At 37.7% G+C, this 22,231-nt stretch overlaps 1 protein-coding gene across 4 annotated transcripts in view; it reads left to right on the top strand.

Moving 5' to 3' along the window:
- The window catches only part of Cep83 (centrosomal protein 83), a 128,336-nt gene that overhangs the window by 67,175 nt on the left and 38,930 nt on the right, over nucleotides 1-22,231 (top strand). For all 4 annotated transcript variants that reach the window (XM_050145574.1, XM_050145575.1, XM_050145573.1 and 1 more), the window contains 3 exons: nucleotides 1,348-1,479; nucleotides 12,366-12,617; nucleotides 15,153-15,284. In XM_050145574.1, the coding sequence (XP_050001531.1) occupies nucleotides 1,348-1,479; nucleotides 12,366-12,617; nucleotides 15,153-15,284 (516 nt within the window). The remainder of the gene's footprint in view (nucleotides 1-1,347; nucleotides 1,480-12,365; nucleotides 12,618-15,152; nucleotides 15,285-22,231) is intronic.

Genomic DNA, 22,231 nt, shown 5'->3' with positions numbered 1-22,231 from the left:
TTTTTTAATATTTATTTACTTATTTATTTATTTTATACACAATATTCTGCCTGTGTGCATGACTGCTGGCCAGAAGAGGGCACCAGACCTCTTTACAGATGGTTGTGAGCCACCATGTGGTTGCTGGGAATTGAACTCAGGACCTTTGGAAGAGCAGGCAATGCTCTTAACCACTGCGCCATATCTCCAGCCCTAGATTGAATTTTTTTATAAATAAAATTACTCAAATCAAGGGTAGGTATTCAAGTTAAATAAGAACAGGTTTTTAAATTTTAGTATGTATTTTGTATAACATCAGCACAGCTGTTTTCTTATTTTATAGATTTGTTTAGAAGTCTTTCAGCTAAAGATTATTGAACTATTATTTTAGGAGTCTTACTTCCCTTATTGCCTAGTTTCCTGGTGCTTATTGAAATAGAATTTTTCATACCTGACTTCTCTGTTGCCTAAGTTTCTTGTTGAGTATTCAGGGTGCCAGCAACATTTTTAGGTTGTTTGGTGACAAGATTAGAGCACCTTAGGTGTTTCTGGTAGATGATGAGCCGTGGATGTTGTGTTCTTCAGGCTAGTGTGTTTGAGTTGAACGGTTGTAATATTTGACTAAGCCTTAAGTTAGTACACTAAGTATTCAAATAAGTTTTTCCTACTTTGAGATTATCTAGTCTGTCTTTTAGAGAGGGATGTCTTATACTTTGTTACACTTGTTAAAATCTAGCCATATTTTGAAAGACATGCCACATTCTTAACTAAGATTTTAGTTCAGAGGTGGTGACTTTTGTGACATTAAATATTTGATAGCACAGTGAAAATCTGTGAAGACAGAGCATAACTTGAATGGTAATTCATCTTATTGGTGCATTCCAAGGAGGATACTAATCTGCTTTCTTTTTCTTCTTTTTCATGGGTAAAGTGCATATGGTGTGTATGGTGTGTGTGCACCCTTGCATGTGGGTGTGTGGGCACATGTTGACGTGCCTGTGTGGAGAACAAAGCTGCTATCAGGATCCTTTGGTTACTCTTTGCCTTATTCACAAGGCAGGTTCTCTTATTTGAGCCCAAAGTTGTCTGGTCAGCTGGTCTAGCTCCTGTGCTCCCATGGTCCTTTCTCTGTCTTCTGGTGGCTGCAGTTACTAGCATGCCCTCAGGTCCACCAAGCATTCCCATTGGTTCTGGGCATCAGAGCTGCTGAGCCAGTTCCCTTGTGTTCATATATATTTCTGTTGAGCTTATCTTTTCCTTTCAGAATGGCTGTTAATAAACTAAAAATTATACTGTATAGTGTTTTTTGGAGAAGGTACAAATTTCACTTTCAGATTTGTCATGCATCATAATCTCTTTGTAATTTAGGAAGTGGAAAGGTATAGAACTGAATATAATAAGCTTCGCTATGAGCATACATTTCTCAAGTCAGAATTTGAGCACCAGAAAGAAGAGTTTACTCGTATTGCAGAAGAAGAAAAAATGAAATATGAATCAGAGGTAAGTAATTAGTTATGCTGGTTTATCAAAGATTGTTGTAGTAAATAAAATTTTATGATTACATATTTTTATAAGTTCCAAACTAGAGCTGATTGTGTAATTATGTTTTATTAGTAAAAGTATTTGTTTTCTTTTGTTCTTTGTCAACAATTTCTTGTGAGGGTTTTTCTTTGACTATTTGTCGCTTGTTTTCTTTTGTCAGTTTTATTAGCCCCTGGAGATAGATAAATCACACAGCCTCATGTTACCCATAGCCTTGGAGAGACAGTTTTCTCTGTAAACATTACTTACGTGATTCCTTATTTAGTACAGTCCTTTATTTAGGACCAAGCACCTCCTAGGTAGTTCTGGTTTAAGCCTTTGTACCTTGTTGATGTTGCTCTAAGCTGTCTCCCTCAACTTTTTTTGACATCCGCATGCAGTGCTTCCTACAGTGCCTCCTACAGTGCCTCCTCCTAGTTCATCTCTATTGCTTTGGGCAGCCGTTTTACTCATTTTGCAGTTTGTCTTCGACTTTTGCTAAAACTTTTTTTCCTTTTATTCTCTGTTTACTCTTAATTTCTTTATGATAAAAAAACAAGTAGCAGTTCTGTTCTAACATTGATAAAAAAAAACTAGGTAGATATTTGTATCAGTACACTATATACCATATAGAAATACAGCTACATGGTATTTATATCATTGTGCTTATTTGGAATTAAAGTATTCTTACCTTCCTTTACCAGTTAAAAATATTCTTAGTGTTTTAGCCATCTAAAAAAGCCAAAAGCACAGTACTTGGCTTAGACTGATTTATTATCAGTGAACAGTTTCTTGATTGTCAGTAAGAAACTATTTAAACTCTTGATCAGTCAAGTTCTTCAGCATAACAGTTTTTGAACACTATGGATACTTAAAATGAGTTTTCTCATTTAACTCTGTTTCTTCTCACAGTTTAAAATGCTTTATTTAGGTATAATTTTATTTTAATTTAATATTAAGATGAGGAAAAACTTATTCATTTGAAATTAAAAAGCTGAAGCATAAGATAACAAATTGTCAGAAATTTTACAAAGTCTTCAGCCAGCTTAGCAGTAGAAGTAGATAATCCTAACATTCCTATCTCAGCTCACATGTTAGAGTCTTAAGTTAGAAATTATTAATGATTTGAGGTTATCACACTGATTAGTGGTCACCTGTTTTAGGGTTTTGATTGCTGTGAAGAGACACCATGACCATGGCAACTCTTGTAAGAGGAACAGTTATTGGGGTGGCTTGCTTGCAGTATTAGAGGTTCAGTCCATTACTATGACAGGGAGCATGGCAGCGTGCAGGCAGAGGTGTTGGAGGAGAAGCTTAGGTCTTACATCTTATAGGCAACAGGAAGTTAGCTGAGACATTGGGCAGTTTCCTGATCATAGAAAACCTCAAAGCCTGCCCCCACAGTGACACACTTCCTCCAACAAGGCCATACCCACTTCAACAAAGCCACACCTCCTAGTACTGCCATTCCCTATGAGCTTTTGGGGGCCAGTTACATTCAAACTACCACACCACCCAACAGCTTCAGTTTTGTTAATTGTTCAGCTCATAGATACCTATCTGTGTTGGAAAAGGCTTCATTCAAATCTGTGAGTATGACAGACTATGACCTGTAAGGATTCTGTTGTGGAAAATAGAAATGATAAGGATTTTCAACTTTGTGAAATGAAGAGTCAGTATGTTGACAACTTCTGGGATTCTTTATTGTGCTTTAATTTAGATTTGCTTTTGAAATCAGTTGATGTGTTTATTACTTGGTGGTGATTGTATTCTTCAGGCTCTTGATTTTGTTGGCTTTTCAAAAAAAAAATGATGAAAAGAAATGCGTTGACAGAGGTTTCTGTCCCACCAGGTCCCATAGCCATTTAGATTCAAATAAACACAGAGGCCAAATTAATTATAAACTGATTGGCCTATTAACTCAGACTTTCTTATTAACTAACTCTTACATTATACATTAACCCATTATTCTTGTCTGTGTTAGCCACATGACTTGGTACCTTTATCAGTGAGGCATTCTCATCTTCCTCCATGTCTCGGTGATGCCTGCAGAATTTGCCTTTCCTCTTCCCAGAATTCTGTTCTGGTTGCCCCACCTATACTTCCTGCCTGGCTGCTGGCCAATCAGCTTTTTATTAAACAAGTACAAGAGACAAATCTTTACAGGGTACAAGACCATTGTCCCACAGGTCCCCCCCCCCCAGGTTTTTTCAAAACAAAAACTCTGAGTCTAATCTCCTTTGTTTAGCTTTCTTCCTCACCATTATCCATAACAACTTATAACCAACATTCTAAACAAAGGCAAACATTCATAACCCACATTTGGGTATGTGGGCATAGTTTTCTAGGATACTTCCTGCTTGTTGGAGGTGCTGATCATCTTATGAGACTCTAAAGAGAATTGAGAATTATGGTCAAGTCCTGACTGGAATATTCTGTGAGACTTGATCATCTCAGGCAGCAGTCTTGAGGCTGTTCTATATGTAGAACTCAGACATCTGGGCCATAAACTCCTATCAGAGATTTCTCAGGGGGTCTTTCTTGATCAAACATGAGTTTTCTTAACCCAGAATGAATCCACAGCCTCTCATTTCCTGTGGAAACAAAAGCAAAACCTCTTCTCCAAAGTAACATAGCTTTTGACTTAAATTTTGAAATCAAGGCATTTTCAAAATATATATGTTTGATTAATCCAGCAACATTTATAATCAAATGTCTTTTAGCAGCTGTTGCTCCTTCCTCAGCTGTCAAACAATTCAAAGAAAACACAATAACATACAGTATTCAGATTCTCTGTATTTTCCATCTTACGTGGCTTTTTTTTTTAACTATTTTATTTTTACTTTTATTTTTTTTATCTTTTTCTTTTTTTTTTTTAAAGACAGAGTTTCTCTGTGTATCTTTGGCTGTCCCAGAACTCACTCTGTAGACCAGGCTGTTCTTGAACTTGAAGAGAGCCGCCAACCTCTGCCTCCCAAGTGCTGGGATTAAAGCTGTGTGCCACCATACCCAACTTTCTCTCTCTCTCTCTCTCTCTCTCTCTCTCTCTCTCTCTCTCTCTCTCTCTCTCTCTTTCAGAGTTATCCTTTTTCTTTTCTCTCCCAAGCCTATATATATTTCTAAACACACTGTAAACCATTTAGAGGTTTTCTTTATCTGAATATATCTTTATTGTATAACTCTTTTTCTGACCACATGAGTCTTTAGTTTGCTAAGCAATATGGCCAGGATTATAGTCCTGGCTTTGACATCTTGATCCACCCTATTCCTTAGCTTTCTGAGAGTCTAGCCTCATGACCGAGGTATTGGCCAGGCCAGGTTTATTGCCACAACTCAATGGTGTTTCAAGGTCCGTGCCACCACCAAGAAGCATGCTGTCGGCTATTCACAAATACCACTTAAGTGTTTGCTGATGGGTCCTCTTAAAACAGCTGCAAGGTTTTTCAAGCTAAAGCAATCAGGAAGCCTGTCTTAAATGAGATGCGCTTGCCTCTAGCAAACAGAGCCCACCCAAGAAAATGCTGCTACCATGAAGCCATGCTTAATTCTGTTCTTTTTTTTTTTTTGAGAGCTGTGGATTTAATTCTGTTCTTTTGTGTCTAGAATTACTTCCCAAACTCTCTCAGATTTTAAGGATTTAGCTGTCCATGTTGATGCCAGAAATGTTGGTCTAAAAATATTATTACTATTATATTTTTCTCTCAAAAAGATGAAATAATATTTAAAATGCAGATTAAGGGATTGTTAAGAGCGTAGAGGAAACTTTCTGCTTTTTCTTTTCCTCAACTCATCACTTATTGTAATAGTTCAGTTACGGTACACACATAGTACTTTATACAGTAAAACTTGCTAAGGCAATTGTGGGTTATGAAATAGCAGATATAATTTCAGTTAGGGTTTATAGAAACAAAAAAATGTAATTTTAGAATTTCAAAGTGGAGTCTACCTATACCACTTTCATTTTTACAATTTAGACTTGTGTAAATATATAAATTCGAATACTAAAATGCAGGCAAATGCTGTTTTATTGTACTTGTTGCACTTTGCTGCTATCTTTTCATAACACAAATTGACGTTCTATGGCATCCCTGAGTTGAGCAAATTTATTGGTGATAGTTTTCAAACAGCTTGTTTTCTTCCTTGTTTCAGTTGTTCAGAATACTGGTAATATTGTGGCAAGCGTCATACTGTTTCAGACCTTTTCATTAGTGTGTCTGCTATTTAGATCTGTACTATGCTGATTGTTTTTGGTTGCCATGATCTGCTGATGTAAGGTGTTGAACTTAACCAGGAAATGTTGTGGAGTCTAAACATACCACTGACTCACTATTCTTCTCTCCTGGTCTCCCTGTGCCCCCAGCCACAATGATAATAAAATCAGGCCACTTAATATTCTATAGAACTTCTATGTGAAACATCCTTTGAGGGTACATTTCCATGATAGGAAGACCACCTAGTTCTCCTCTCTCTTAAAAGGTTTTATTGGCCAGGTGGTGGCAGTATAGGCCTTTAATTCTTGTACTTGGGAGGCAGAGGCAGGTGGATCTCTGTGAGTTCAAAACCAGCCTGGTCTACAGTGTGAGGCTGGGTACAGCCAGGGTTACACAGAGAAACCTTGTCTTGCCTCCCCCGCCCCCCAAAAAAGTTTTTACTAACTCCCAATAGCTCCAAAGTGGGTGATAAGCCTTTCACATATTTGTCATGAGGAAAACATTGCAGATCTAAACTTTAGCTGTTAGTAAGCTACAGAAGAAGTTTGAAGCTTGCAGAACTTGTTTATAAGATTTAAGGTAAGGAAAATCTCAGGAGAGAGGGACAGTTCTCTGAATTCAAGGTCAACTTGGGCCAGCCTGCTGGTCTACAAAGTGAGACTTTGTCTCAAAAAATAGATTTAAGGAAAGAGGCTGTCTGCATAGCATAAAAGTTTGAGGTCAAGCTGCAAGTGCTGGTGGGTAAGCTGCAGCCTAGCTACATCAAACAACAGTCTTACATACGAGAAGTTTCTGTTGGGTGAAAATGCTACTTAGCACCTTAAAGAGAAACCAGTGCCTGGCATCAAAGAGCAAACCCTCCTTTTAGTGTGAGGCAGATGAAGTTGATGAAGTTAACTGGGAGTGGAAGCCAATATTCATTTGCCATTCTGAAAATCCTAAAGTCTTAAGTATTGGGCTAAAATCTGTTCTGTCTGTGCCCTGTAAGAGGCACAGTGAGACCTAGATGGCAATATTACTAGTTTATGACATGTTTGACTGATTGTTTTAAGCTTGCCATTGAGATATACTTCTCAGATAAAAGATTCCCTTCTATATCTTACAGTCATCCTTATTAATCACCTAGCCGTTTAGAAGCCTATGGAACAAGGAATGGTTTTGGTTTCCACGCTGTATTATTTACGAAACATACACCATAAAGCTAGTCTTCTCATAGGTAATTCGTCCATTGAATTTGGGCAGAATAAATCAGAAACCTTACGGAAATAATTCTGCATTTGAGTTCCATTACGAACATTTGTAGTTCATAGGAGATTAAAATAGTAACATTAAACAAGAGTTTGAGAGAAGTTGATTCCAGTCCTCGTTGTTTCAAGACTCGTTGTTTCCTGAGTGTTGTTTCAAGACTTCAGTGACATAGTAACTGCAGAGATGACATAATTAGTAAGAGTTCTCAAAGTAGAACATTAAGGTGTGACTTAAGTTTTTCAGTTTTACACTAAACTATGAGTAGCTGAAGAATTGCTTCTTATGGATAAGTAAAGAAGGTTACTGCCCCTCTGTAGTAGGGATTGAGCCTCTTGCAAGAGAGATAATAAACACTGCTACTGAGTCAACTTAGCCCAAGAAAGTGGCTCTTAAAGTGGAATGGGTCTCATGGCAATAAAGGGTTTACAGTATTGTATCAACTTAGTTGGTAAAACAGTGGCAGGATATGAGAAATTGACTCCAGCTTTGAAAGTTCTGCTGTAGGTAAGAGACAATCACATAGCATAACATGTCATAGAAATGTCTTTGACAAAAGGAGTCAGGTGATGTGGCTAACATCATTATTGTCTTGGTATAAGATAACCACAGCTCCCAGCCATTAGCAGTCAGCATCCTAATCAGGCAGCAGCATTAACATGCAATGCCTTCTGGAAAATTAGGGTTCACTTAATAGTGATTGTTGGCATTTTTAGCAATGTTGTATGTTTTCAGTAACACACACATTAGTTTTTTTTAAAAAAGATAGTACTTTTATACCGTGAATAGACTATAGTATAATAGATTTTTTTTTTATTTGTTTGTTTTTTAGAAAGGGTTTCTCTTTGTAGCTTTGGCTGTCCTGGAACTCACTTTGTAGATCCACCCTATTGGCCTTGAACTCAAAGATTTGCCTACTGGGATTAAAGGCACGTGCCACCACTGCCTAGCTGAAATTTTTTTCTGTGTATTGAGAAACTAAAAGTAATTGTGAGACTTTATTGGAATAATTTGTTTTACTTTATTGTCCTAAAACTGAACTTTCAAACCACCACACTATCCTTTCCTTGCAGCAGTGATTTTTATAAGAAGCAAATTAAATTTTAGTTTTGATTCAGTCACACAATTCTTGTCTAGATTTATTTCAAGAAAATCATTAGTCTCATATTAAAACCTAGAAAGTTCCACAACTAAATATAAGATAGCAACAGATGCAAATACTGTGTTGACAGATATTATACTCTCATTATCTGATAATAAAGAACTTAGTTAGAAAATAACCAAGCAGGGCATGATGATACATGCTTATATTCCTATTACTCAGGAGACTGAGTCAGGAGGATTGAGAAACAGTGGTTGAGAGTGTTCAGTGGTTAAGTGCTCTTTAGAAAAAACCTGAGTTTGAGTTTGGTACCCAGCAACCCTGTTGGTTGGATCACCACTGCCTGTGACTCCAGCTCCAGGGGATCTGACACCTTTTGGCTTCTGTGGACAGGCACCTGTACTCAAGTGCACATATCCACACAGACATACATGTATACACATAATTAAGCAATAACAATATTTTTAAAAAGAGTTGAAGGTGATCCTTAACTGCATAGTTCAAAGCCGTTCTCAGCTATGTGGTATGATCTTTTCTCAAGATAAACAAGAGTTGGAAGGACCTTGTTTACAGAAGAAAGGTAAGAGTGACGGCATGCTTAAAAGCCAGAAGGGGAGTATAGGAGCAGCTGTAAATACTGAACAACAGCCGAGGTACTTGATCCTAGTGTCTGCTTGCCTAACTGTTTCTGTATGCTACACCATAAATACAATAAAAACAAAGATGGATAGAGCAATTAGGTATACTCCCTTTTCCTGTGTGTTTCAGGGAATTGAATTAATACTATTGTCCTTTTTAAAAGGAAGCCAACTACTCTTTGTAATCTCTGATCTGTCTCTGTCCATTTCTTCTACTTCAACTTTTAGAAAAGTAAAATTGGTTAATACCAAGTGTTGTCTTACCTGTCAAGCAGGTTTTTATTCTAGAAAAGAATAAAGTAAATGTGAATGTAACTGCAGTACAGGCAAGATTTGGATAGATGTCAAAGAAGAGAAATTAGAGAAAGACCTCTGGAAATTGAAAGGAAGAGTTGAGATCAAAACAAATGAAGGACATCAAGAAAAATGACATGTGAATCTGATTAAAAGTGGAAGAAAAAGAAAGAGCTGAGGATGTGTCCAAAGTCTGTGCCTAGATGAATGAGCCAGGAGTGTTGTTACGGCAGTGATTGAGTATAGCAGGCTCCTCGACTGCAGAGGTTTTCCGCTGACTGGACATATCTTTACTCCTAAACTCGTGCTGGAGACAAAGCACTTAGTATTTATTATGCAAATGAATAAATGAGTTTAGTAACTGGGAAACAGTGGTCACAAGTTTGGGTAGGAAGGATTTTTTGATAGTGAATTCTGATTGAGGAATTATAAATATGAAATTTAATCTTGACTCCATTTGGTAGTTGTCATTGCTTCAGCTAACATTATAGGTATCATACAGGCTCCTCTCAAGTATTAGCCGTGTGACCTTATATTTAAAATGGGTACTGCAAGAGAATAGTGTTACTACTGACTTTATCTTACGTGAGGGCATAGTTGTCTATACCTGTGTTATACCTCGACTCCTGACCAAAATGAGCCACTAACAATTGCATATTAAAACTGTTTGCAGCTCAGCATGTAGCTTAGTGGTCAAGGGCTCCTTAACCACATGTATCACCCTGCCGTAGGTCTGAACCACTGCCCACAATAAAATGTTTGTCTGAGTTACCTTATGCCAAAGCTAAACAGTATCTTAAAAATCACCCATCCATCCCAAGCCCATCATTTAAACTGAAGCTGGGTACCAGTACTGTCCAAGAAACCCTAAAACAATATAGGCTAGAGCCATTGCCCTTGATTACCTTCTACAACTTGAAGATAAGGCCCATTGCCGAAAACGCCTCATATTTTGTCATAGGACTTGAGGAATCAAGCTGGTACTGATAGGAGCTGGGAGGCTCCTTCCTCCCTAAAGTCTGGCTCCAACAGTACTGGAAGGTCCTATGCAAACTGCCACTGGGGAAAGTTACCCACAGTCCCACCCAGCGGTAAGCCTGTGAACCACAATAGCCACTGGCCTGGCAGGATGCTACAACTGTGCAATCGTGGCGCTTATATCATAGGGGTAAACCATCAGTCTTCTAATTGAACCTAAGGCCTATCCAGTAGGAGTGAACTCATGTTTCATACTGTAAGCTCAGCCAGGGACCCATGGAATGACCCTAGAGGGGAACCTACAGTATACTGATAATTTTTCTAAATTAATGTAGATTTCAACTATTCTAATTACCCTTAGCCCCACAGAGAAGTACACCTCTCATTCTTAATCAAAAAGCTATTTTTGAAGCAGTTGGAGTATGCTGTACAGATCTGTGACTGGTCAGAATGTAAAGAGCTTGTGACTGTGGTGGGGACAGCCGTTGTTGGGACATCTACAGTACAGCCTCTATACCTAAGGCTCAGAGCATCATGGGAGGTGGTGAAAGACTCTTAGAGTCAGAGAACCAGGGCAATTGCTATGAACTCTCAACATGATGGTTGCCTGCAGCACAAGACTATACCACTCAACACTCCAGTAGATGGAGAAAATTTTCACAAGGCTCCACCTCCAAAGGGAGAGCTACAGGCAGTCATTGGCTGCTGAGGGAGGGAGAATCTTGTTTATCCAGCGATGAGAGACCCTGTTAAGTGGTCAGCCCTAAATACATGTACATATGAGTAACAGTACCTGTACTCAGTAGATTTTGTGTGTATGTGTCTGTACACCTACAATATTTATAGAAACAGTATTTAGAAAAGAAGGTCATGAATTTGAGAGAGGGTGGGGAAACAGGAGTGGAAGAGGAGATAGGGTGAAAATGATATGTTTATGTATGAAATTCTTAGAACGTTAAAAGTAATGTGACTTCACACAAAGCCATAGTTAGTTGAAGGGAAAAAAAAAGTAAAGTGTAGTCCAAGAGCAAACACGAGGGAGAATTGTTCCACATAAAGCATGGGGTGGAGTATAGGACAGAGATGCTAATTAACTATGTTCTTTTCTGTTTATGTGGTGGTTTTGGTGGGGAGGGACACGGTGATATGAATTAAACCTGGAGTCTTGTGCATACTGAGTCTATCACTAAGCCCTTGGTTGGGTTTTTGACATTTACCTTCATGGATGAGTTTTCTAGAAAATGTATGTTCACATACTGGTTGTTTTCATCTTTATACCCTGTTAATATCTTTAATCCACCGTGTACTAAATCAGATTTGGAATCCCTAAATTGTAGGGCTGAAAAAAGATGAGAGCTAGTCTCACCTGTAGAAGCCTCACACTTTGAGAGCTCTGCCAGCCTTTTCTATGTCCCAGGGACTTAGATTGAGCCTTGAGTGTTCATTTTGACTATTAATAGCCACAGGTTTTGCTTTTTTGCATGCTTCAATTGAATAATAAGGAGTAACCCTAATATAGAGAAAGAATAAAAGAGAATTGCTAATGAGACTGGGTTTGTACCTCAATGTAGAACACTGATGTATCTTGTTCAAGGCCCTGGGTTCGATCCCTGGCACCTCAAAGAAGAGGGAAATTAACATGAAAAAGGAACTAAGAGCTCCAAGTAGATGTAGTGACAAGTTATAGAAAACCAGGAGGATCTCCACAAGGGTTGGGTGGAGTCTAGTCTGTGCTCTTTCTTTTAATCCTGAGTCTGAGTGGGCCTCTGAAATGCCCCAGGTGCTAGGAAACCATTTGGAGCCGACGTATTGGGTGTGAAGGAGAAGACTGCTGGTGTGAGTGTCTTCTTGTTCCTCGGTGACTGTGGCATACCCTGCAACAGTCGAGAGTGAAGACCTAGGTTGTCATTACGGAGTTAGGTTGTCACTTTTCAAGTTCATCCATTGTGTTTGTATTTACACATATTTGTGTGAATTAGTTGCTCTCAAACAGATGATTTATTAATATAGCCAAAGAATTAGCTGTCACGTAAGGAGAAATTTGGAGTGGTCACTGACTTGGTCTTGCATGAATTTCTATTATGGGCTTGTGTTTTTAACTAATTCCTTTATGGTAGTATTTACAATTTTGAATTTTAGTCAGCAGCTGATTAAGCCCTGTGTCAGACACTGTGGGAGGAGAGGGGAAAATCAGAGAAGTCCTTGCCCTTAAAACTGAGTCATGCTGAGTACAAAGTGAGGAACGTGACATTTTTAGATTTTTTTCTGTTTCCTTCATTTTCGAACCTGAGTTTTCATGTTGTGCAATTTTTAATTTTAATTTACTGACTTGTAAAGCATGTTCATGACTGAAAATTCAATAATTTAGAGCTCGTATGCTTCCTTTCACATTATTAGGTTGCACGGCTGGAGAAGGATAAAGAGGAACTCCACAACCAGCTGCTTAGTGTCGGTCCCACCAGAGACAGCAAACGAGTGGAGCAGCTTGTGCGAGAGAAAACCCATTTGCTCCAGAAATTGAAAGGGTTAGAGACTGAAGTAGCAGAATTAAGGGCTGAGAAGGAGAATTCTGGTGCTCATGTAGAAAATGTCCAAAGAATACAGGTGAGGCAGCTGGCTGAGATGCAGGCTGCGCTCAGATCCTTGGAGGTAAGGCTTTAATTGCTTCCCAGAAGAGTACGGCCTAAGTTTTAAAAGTGCACTTGACAAGCCTTTGGTTTTTAGAGTATAAACACTTGCTCGCCGATCTGATGCTGACGCATTTGTGTAGTCCCCAGTGGGGTTGTAAAGAAGAAAGGTGATTCATCAGCAGTAGCTGTGCTACTGCATTTAGGAAGGGATGGATATTCATTCCTTGGGAACCATCATCTAAGTGAAATGACTTTACTCTTAAAATGTCACAGAATAAAATATGCAAATATTCCCCAAAGTTTTCAAGACTAAAGTCATCTGAAAACAGAAAAAATAATTACTTTTGAAATTATAAATTCCTTATACTAGAATTAAAAATATTTAAATCATAGTTCTGTTCGAGGAGACATTACATACTACACATACAGCTTCTAGTCAAAGTGATAAAAGTTAGCTGACTACTAAAGCAATCAGATCTGAATTATTTTTCTGAGTTCGCTAGAGAAAGAAAAATGTTGGCAGAGCCATACCAGGACCTCTGGGAGGTATCACTTTAGAAAACCCTTGGTTTCCATGTTATTCAGACATGCTTATGCCTCTTAGTGCCTGGGCCCAAGATAGAATAGAGACTTTATGTTTTACGTTTCTGTGATGTGGAATGTCCTTCTTGTATATGTGTTGCTTTTTTGACTAATGAATTAAAGCGGCTTTTGCCTGTGGTGGGACAGAATATAGCCAGCCTGTCTGTCTATTCTATTCTATTCTATTCTATTCTATTCTATTCTATTCTATTCTATTCTATTCTATTCAGTTCTATTCTCTATGGGAAGGAATAGGCAGAGCCAGAGAAATGCCATGTAGCTTCCAAAAGAGAAAGACGCCATAATACCAGAACCTTACCGGTAGGCCACAGCCTCATGACGATACACAGATTGATAGAAATGGGTTAATTTAAGATATAAGAGTTTGCTAGGAATATGCCTAAGCTATTGGCCAAACAGTGTTTAGTTTAGTTTCTCTGTGATTATTCAGGTCTGGGCGGCCAGGAAAGAAAGAACAGTCCTCCACTTAGATTTCTGTTGGTCAGAGTTTTTCTTTCTTTCTTTGGGATAGTTATGTAAGGTTGAGCTGGAAGATAAAGGCACTTGGTTTGTGGTATAGCCAATTTCAAAATACAAAATGGTGGGGGCATAATCTGGGACATGGAATGCTTTGAGTTTTGAAGATTGAATTTTTTGTTTATTTATTTTATTTTATTTTATTTTAGGAGGGGAGAGTGAAGTCTCTGTTGGTACTTATCAGGATTAAACTTGTCAGTATCACTGACCTTTAGACATAAGCTAACACAGTAAGATGTTTAGGTTGCCACTTCACAGTCTTTACTATATTTACTAAGTGACAGAGGAAGCGGAGTTTGCAGTTGAATATAGTGTGAACTTTGACCAAGGTTCTCTGGAGTGATGAGTTCAGGATGAGGCGAGTGGTGACAGATGTAGCGTTTTCAGAGGAGCCTGTGTTTGGTTATCATTGTCAGATACAATGAAAGATAACTACATGACAGCAAATACTGCTTCTTCAGCATTTCTTGGCTGTTGTTGTGTACAAAGAAAATAATTTTATATTTGGAGAAGATAATTGTTCCCTGAGTTATTAGCTGAATATAGTTCTTATTTAATACAGTAAACATGCATAGAAAATAAAAAACTGAGATTTAACCTGTAGGTACAAAAACACTGTCATTGTATTTATCTTGAGTAGAAATGTTTATAAAAGCTTTTAGGTTTTCCTCTCTGGTAAAAGAACACTTTGAGTGTCACTTTGAGCACATTTCTGTCAATTTAGAGACTTATATAAGAATCTTAATTGTGTGGTAAGGTCAATGGCTTTTTTGCTCGTACTTCCGAAGCTTCCAGGACAGGTGAGAATTTTTGTCTCTATTTCTTTCTTTAGAAAAAAAAAATCTCCATTGATTGTAGATTTTCAACTATTTTATATTTTTTGTTTATCTCTTTTTTTTTTTTTAGAAAAAATTCTGCATTGATTGTGGATTTTCAACTATTACATATTTTTATATTTTCTGTGCACAGATATGCATGTGAGTGCCTGTGCCCCACAGCACATGTGTGGCGGTCAGAGGATAGCCAGTGGGCCTTGGTACTCTCTGTCACCATTTAGGTCCTGCTGATCTAACTTGGTCATCAAGATGGCCAGCAAGCACTGTTTACCCACTTCTCCAGGACTTGTCAACCTCCCTTTTAATCTTCCAAAATTCTTTTCTATAAGTTGTGGATTAGAAAGTCTAAAAATAAAGTTAGAATTATGTCAGCATTCTCATACTGACATATTAAATGAGTGTTGTAAGTACTCTCTCTCCTGAAGAGAAAGATTTGAATTCTACAGGTCAACTGAGAATACTGTTACTTTGGGGCCTGTTAGTCGTTATTTATATTTTGAATACTTTTTGTGTTTGATCACATATACATTGTATATAATACTTACTTTATTGTAATATAGTGTGAAAGATTATAAATTTTAAAATCTCTTGTCTTGAAGGCTGAAAAGCAGTCAGCCAAACTACAGGCTGAACGCTTAGAAAAAGAGCTACAATCAAGCAATGAACAAAACACTTGTTTTATCAGCAGACTGCATAAGGCTGACCGAGAAATAAGTGCGCTGTCCAGTGAAGTGAGTTGCTGTCCTTTGCTTCATCTAGAGAGCTTGAGATTACACAGTGATAGAAATTTAGTGCTTGAATTCTCTATATTGAAATCTTTTTTTTGTCCTTTTAAATGTGATGGATTTCTAAGTGGGTTTTGTATTCTCTACCCCTGCAGAATCTGTGTGACCTGGCTCTTTACTCCTTCCTCAGCAGTCAGCATCCTTTTCCTTCCTATTCATTTCACTCCTCCGTCACTGACTTTGCAAAGTTCACTCTTCCTCAGGGTTTTTGTGCTTGTGTGCCTGCCACGGATGTTCCTCACTTAGTCACATATCTTGCTTCCATCCTTTCTTCAGTTGTAACCTAATACAAGAGGCCTGCCTTCCTTGTCTTAAAAATAGTGACATGGTATTTGCCATCTTCCTCCTTATTCTTTGTATTCCTAACCCGCTCTGCTCTTTTTCATAGTTCTTTTTATTTTTTTTGAAAAGATTTATTTATTTTATGTGCTTTGGTGTTTTGCCTGCATGTATGTCTGTGTGAGGGTGTTGGATCCCCTCTGGGGTTAACAAGACAGTTGTGAGCTGCCATATGGGTGCTGTGAGTTGAAACCAGGTTCTTTGGAAGAACAGCCAGTGCTCTTAACTGTTGAGCCATCTCTCCATCATAGCTCTTAAAACTATCTGATATATTCATTTTTTATCTTTTTAAGAATTAATTTTTATTGCCTGTGTGTATGTATTGTTTTACATGTGTGTCTGGTGCTTAAGGAAGACAGAAGAAGACATCCGATCACCTGAAACTAGGATTACTAGATGGCTGTTAGCCACTTTGTGGGTTCTGGAACAGAACCTGGTCCCTTGCGAGAACATCAGTTTTCTTAACCACTGAGATATTAGTCCAGCCTCTATTTGTTTTTAAATCTCTCCTTTGCACCTCCTCCTTTAACCAGGTGTCAACTCCATGATAGCAAGGATATTTCCTTTCTTGCTTCATCCTTCTAACCCTGGGAAATCACAATCACATGGCAGATACATGTTAACATTTCTTTAGGAAGTAATTTTAGCATAATTTGCCTCAAAAAGAGATCCACCTCTGCCTTCAGAGTGCTGGAATTAAAGGTGTGTACTATCACAACCAGCTACAAATAAGATTTTTAAAGGTTAAATATACACACATACTTATATTTTTCTTCTCTTCTCCCAATGATATTAGAAGTAGAAATTGTACTTTTTTGTGTGCTGAACATGCATTCTCCCAATGAACTACATTCCCAACCATAGCTATTAATATTTTTATTAATTTTAGTATTATCTATTAGTTTATAGGTTTAAATTTAGGTTATATGTAGAAATTGTGCTATTTTGGACTAGGTAATGAAATACATTGAGAAGTCAATGAGCTTTGAATCAGATGAACATATTTTGAATCCTAACTCATTGATTTGATTTTTTATTTTTAGTGTATCCTTAAATAAGAAAATAAAAAATTCAGATTTTTTTTTCCTCAGAGGCTGACTAGTCAGTAACTGTGTAACCTTAGGCAAGCTATTTCATATCTTTAATATATTGCTGATTTCATTGGGATCCAATTTCCTAAGTGCAACAAGGCCCTTTTCTGTTGGTCACTAAGAATTCTTCCAACTTCCTGTAGTATAAACCCCACTAGAAGTGAAGTAATTATGATGCTTCCTCCTGATTTAGGACAGCAGATACTCTGCAGTGATAAGACTGTAGCAAAATTTCAGTCCCCCTCCAATCAAAACAGATGTAAAACACAAGGCAGTAAACTCAGGCTATAGGGAGTTCTCAAGTCTTTATTCAAGGCCTATATGCATTGTTTTCAGTTTTGCTAAGTAATATTTAAGCGTCCAGTATCTATTTACAGTTCATTATTTCAGAGTAGCTTGACTGGGTTCCTGAAATAACAGGAGCTGCAAGTGCAGCAATAGGACATTGGGTATGCTAGACTTTTGTCATGGCTTCTAACTCTGGGTGGGTGGGGGTAGGGTGGGGTGGAGCTTTTGCTCTGCAGTTTGCCCTAGTTCTCTGGCTCACCTGTGTACTGACCCTTCTCTTCTGCATTCTGTACACAGCACACAGCCTTAACCATTGTTCTTTCTCAAGTTAGAGAATAAATGGTGTCTCTTACCTACTGAAGGAAACCAGCAGTTTGGTATTATTTCTCTATGCTTGTTTATTAGCACTTTGCTGAGAATTTCCCGTGTTTTTTTAAAGCACACTTGAAATTGTTTGCATGTAAATGGAGTATTCAATATATCCTTCAACTTCAGACAAAGCAAGTTTCATCTGAAATTTTTATATGTAAAAGGATTGCAGAAAGGATAATTTAAAAAATATTTCTAACATAAGTGTCACAGTTTTCTTTGCAACTTGAAATTTTCATCAACATTTTGCAGTCCTAGCAAATGGCTGTTTGCAATGCAAAGGAACACCTGGGGTGTGTTTTAAGTTATTTAAATTTGTAATGTTAGGCTTTAGAACAAAGCTTTGCCAGTATCAGTGCCTCAGATTAAAGGCATTATCATATATGACCTAAAAAGGGTGTCCTTACTGGTATTTCACATCCGGTGTAGAAGCTGCTTCATGAGATTTTCAATCTTTAGAAATCTAAGTTAGTTACAGAAAACCGTCCCTCAGAATTGTGACTATCCAGCTAAGTTAGGGAAGTCATAGCACCTCAAAATTTAGAAAAAAGTCAGAATTTTAAGTATCAGTTTTTTAGAATTTATAAGCAGGGCTTCTGGTGTAACACATTTTAGTAAAGCTATCTTGTTTTCTCCTGTATATTGTTTTCTCTGGTCTTTAGGTTTACTTGTTTTATATGTATGAATGGTTTGTCTGCATGTATGCATGTGTGCCATATTTGTACCTTGTTCCTATGGTGGTCAGAAAGAGGAGGTTGGATCCCTTGGATAGGAGTTACAGATACTGAGAACCACCACGTGGGGGCTGGTAACTGAGTGTGGGTTCTCTGAAAGAGCAACAGATGTTTGTCTTCCTTAGTTTATTTTGTAGTTTTGTCTTCGTTAACAGATTTTTTGAGTATCTATAAAATTCCTAATACTACCATTTAAAATTCTGTTTTAGTACACGTAGCTGAATATTTGCTTCTGTGTTGTGAAAAGTGTAGAGCAAACCAATTGAAAAATTCATACCCTGGCTAACAGTCTATCAAGACAGAGTGACTTAGCTTGGTAAAGATGGACGAGGCAGGCCATGGAGCTCGTGAAGTTGAGGGTTCTATGTTTCTTAGGAGTTAGGAAGCCTGAGCACAAAGGACATAATGGTCTTGGCACTAAGAGCAGAAATTACAGGTATCTGAACTAGCCATCGTGTGCATATTGGAGTGTGGAGGACACTCTCTTCCTCAGTTGTTTGTTCTCCGTCTTAGGTTTTGAGACAAGGTCGGTTTGGCTGATCTGACTGCCTTGTAAGCCCCAGGAATCTGTCTGTCCGTCTCTGCTGCTGTAGCCCTGAGATTACTGGCTTGCCACACAGTTTTTATTTTTTAAGATAGGTTCTGGAATCCGGGCGGTGGTGGCGCACGCCTTTAATCCCAGCACTTGGGAGGCAGAGGCAGGCGGATCTCTGTGAGTTCGAGACCAGCCTGGTCTAGTTCCAGGACAGGCTCCAAAACCACAGAGAAACCCTGTCTCGGAAAAAAAAAAAAAAAAAAAAAAAAAAAAAAAAAAAAAAAAAAGATAGGTTCTGGGGATCCACACTCAAGTTTTCATACTTTTAAGGCAAACTGTTTACGCATGAAGCTAGCTCTTCATTGCACATTTTAATGTTTTTAATATTCCTTTTAGTGTTTTTATATTTTAGATATTTATAAAATATATTTTAGAAATTTAGCAATTACTGGTTATTTAAGTAAATCCATTATTTTAAGATCATAGAAATATGGCACCAAAGAAAAACTTAAGCTCTATATATTATAAACAAGTGAGGTCTGTGAGCATATTTAGTTGAACAGCATAAGTAAACCTGTATCTGGCCCTGTTGAGATTGTTTCCTTTTTGTGTGTTTGTGTGTGACTTTGTGTTACATATTTTTCTTTGTATATGTGTGTAGAACCCAGAGGTTGTTCTTAAGGTTTCTTCCTCAATTGTTGTCTATTATATTTTATTTTAGATTTTTGAAAGATTTAAAATTCTTTTAAAATTTATTTTTTTTTTTTTTGTATATGGATACTTTGCCTACATGTATATCTGTGCACAGCATGTGTGCTTGATGGTTACAGAGGCCAGAAGAGGAGGGCTTCAGATCTCTTGGAACTGGAGTTAGACAGTTGAGAACGGCCATGTGAGTTCTGGGAACTGAGCCTGATTCCTCTAGAAGTACAGCCTGTGCTCTTAACCATTCAGCTGCCTCTCTATCGTCATTTGTGTATTTTGTTTATGTGAGACAGTCTTTCACTGAGCCTGAAGCTCACTGATGGAGCTATTACTGGCTGGCTAGCCAGCTCCAGGGACTCTGGTTTCTGTCTCCCTGCCACACCCAGCTTTTTCCTAGGTACTTGGGGATAAACCTGGTTCTTGAGGCTTGGGCTGCAAACACCTTGCCAACTGATCCAACTTCTTAAGCTCAAGAATATTTTCTTAACTTTAGTAACTCCCCCACGGAGGTTAATATGAAAGGTTTTTAGTTTTTCTTGATGTTATCATGGAATTAATCAATATTCTATGAAATTGGCTTGAATTTATCACCTCATTAAAAGCAGCTATAGTGTAGTTTAGTGAACTGTGCCATTCTCAACTTTTTGCAATTAATGTGCAATGGCAACTTATAATTGTATGTCACTATAATTATATTTTAATACATTTACAGATTGTCTTTAGAATTGTGGTGTAGTAAGAAAATTTAAGTATTAAAACACCAACAGAAACTTAGTATTTTATATTTATATGTCATTTAGTGGTGCACAGGAAACTAAAAGGATCTTTTTATTGCGATTAGCAATGTAAATAGTAAACTACTTGTTTTTTGTTTTCCTGAGATGTATGTTTACATGAAACCATTTCTTGCAACGTTTTCAATGCTTTTTGTAGACAAACCTCTTCTAATAGGAAACTTCTACCATGGTTCTTGTTTTTTGGCTCTTGGACCATTACTTAATTTGTTTCTTAACTCTCACCTTCATTTGCTGTTGAGTTTATTGGGCTCTACATAACTTAATCCTTTCCTACCATTGCACATTTTATGTTTTGACTTGTATATGTTTGTAGTTTTCTACTCTATAATTTTAAACTTTGGTATAAATCAGATTACAGGTTTATCCAACCTTTATAGCTGTAGTTTAATGCTTTTGCATATAATTTTAGCAGTTTGTGTAAAATGTTAATATTGTGGATGATTGGAAAGACAAAACTTTACTTGCTGCTATGTTCCTGGCTCCTAGAATTGTCCCTGGCACATAAGTTTTCAGTTAATATTTGTTGGATGAAGGAATACTAACTACCAACAAACTAGACTTTTTGGGTAGGAATATTTAGACTAAAAATGATATGTGAAAGATTAATTATGGAAAATATTGAAAATTGTTGACATTCACCTGGGACTTTAGAATAAACAGATTTTTGTAGTAAGGATTTATGTGATTTGTACCTGTTTCCTTGGTTCTGCCTCATGTACAAACATATTCTCCAAGTTTAGTTGGTCCTTTTTTGATTCTTCTGCTGTGGGTTGATTTCTTTGCTTTTATTTCTTAACCTACTCATTTTAAATCAGAGTTTTCTTTCTAAAACAAAGTTAATTATTCTACCCTGAATAGCTAAGCAAGTATGTTGAGTAGTGTGCTGAATAATTTTATGTTAACTTGACATAGCTCAAGTCATCTGAGAGGAGGGAACGTCAATGAAGAAAATGCCTCTATAAGATCCAGTTGTAGGGCATTTTCTGAATGACTGCTGGGGGAGGGCCTAGCTCACTGTGGATGGTGCTATCCTTTGACTGGTGGTCTTTAAAAATCAAGCTGAGCAAGCTAGGGGAAGGAATACAGTAAACAGCTCTCCTCCACGGCCTCTGCATCAACTTTTGTCCCTAGGCCCTTGTCTTGTTTGTGTTTCCGTGCTGACTCCCTTGATGATGGACTATGTTGTAGAAGTGTAAGCCAGGTAAACCTTTTCCTCCTTAGTCATGGTGTTTCATCATAGAAATGGTAACTCCAACTAAGAAATAACTCTTATTTCCTGACATCTCTCCAGATTTTATACTTCCCCATGTTTTATTGTAAGGGATAGCTCATTGTTTAAAGAGCAGATTATGTGATGTTATTCCTAATTAACATTTATTTACTGTTCCTACTACCTAGCATGCCTGTGCCTTTTTTTTTTGCCACTTTTTTTGTTGTATTTTGAAATTAGATCCAGGCAAGTCGCTTTGGATGGTTTGAACTTAAGAGATCTGTCTACCTCTGCATCCTGAGTACTGACTAAGATTAAAAATGTGTACCACCATGCCCAACTGTTTCTTCCTTTTTAAAAGGAAAGTTTCAACATTTCTGTTGAAATAGGAACGGCGGCAGGGCTGCGTCCCCGGCACCCGGCCGCCCGCATGGCTAGCTTATGCCTCGAAATAATTACACGGAAACTGTATTCTTTCAAACACTGCCTGGCCCATTATCTGTAGCCTCTTATTGTCTAGCTCTTACATATTGTTCTAACCCATTTCTAATATTCTGTGTAGCCCACGAGCTGGCTTACCAGGGAGGATCTTAACCTGCGTCTGTCTGGAGTGGGAGCATCATGGCGACTCCTCGCTAAGCTTCCTTTTCCCAGAATTCTCTTCTGTCTACTCCGCCTACCTAATTTTCTGTCCTATGAGGGCCGAGGCAGTTTCTTTATTATTACAAGACCCACCTCCATCACTTCCCCTTTTTCTGTTTAAACAAAAAAGAAAGGCTTTATCTTTAACATAGTAAAATTACATATAACAAAACAGTTATCAAG

This window comes from Alexandromys fortis, unplaced genomic scaffold (assembly GCF_014885135.2).
Source record: "Alexandromys fortis isolate MF-2015 unplaced genomic scaffold, M_Fortis_MF-2015_v1.1 scaffold_50, whole genome shotgun sequence".
Lineage (NCBI taxonomy): Eukaryota > Metazoa > Chordata > Mammalia > Rodentia > Cricetidae > Alexandromys > Alexandromys fortis.
The sequence above is the reverse complement of the archived record's forward strand: the minus strand, read 5'-3'. Positions and strand labels throughout refer to the sequence as shown.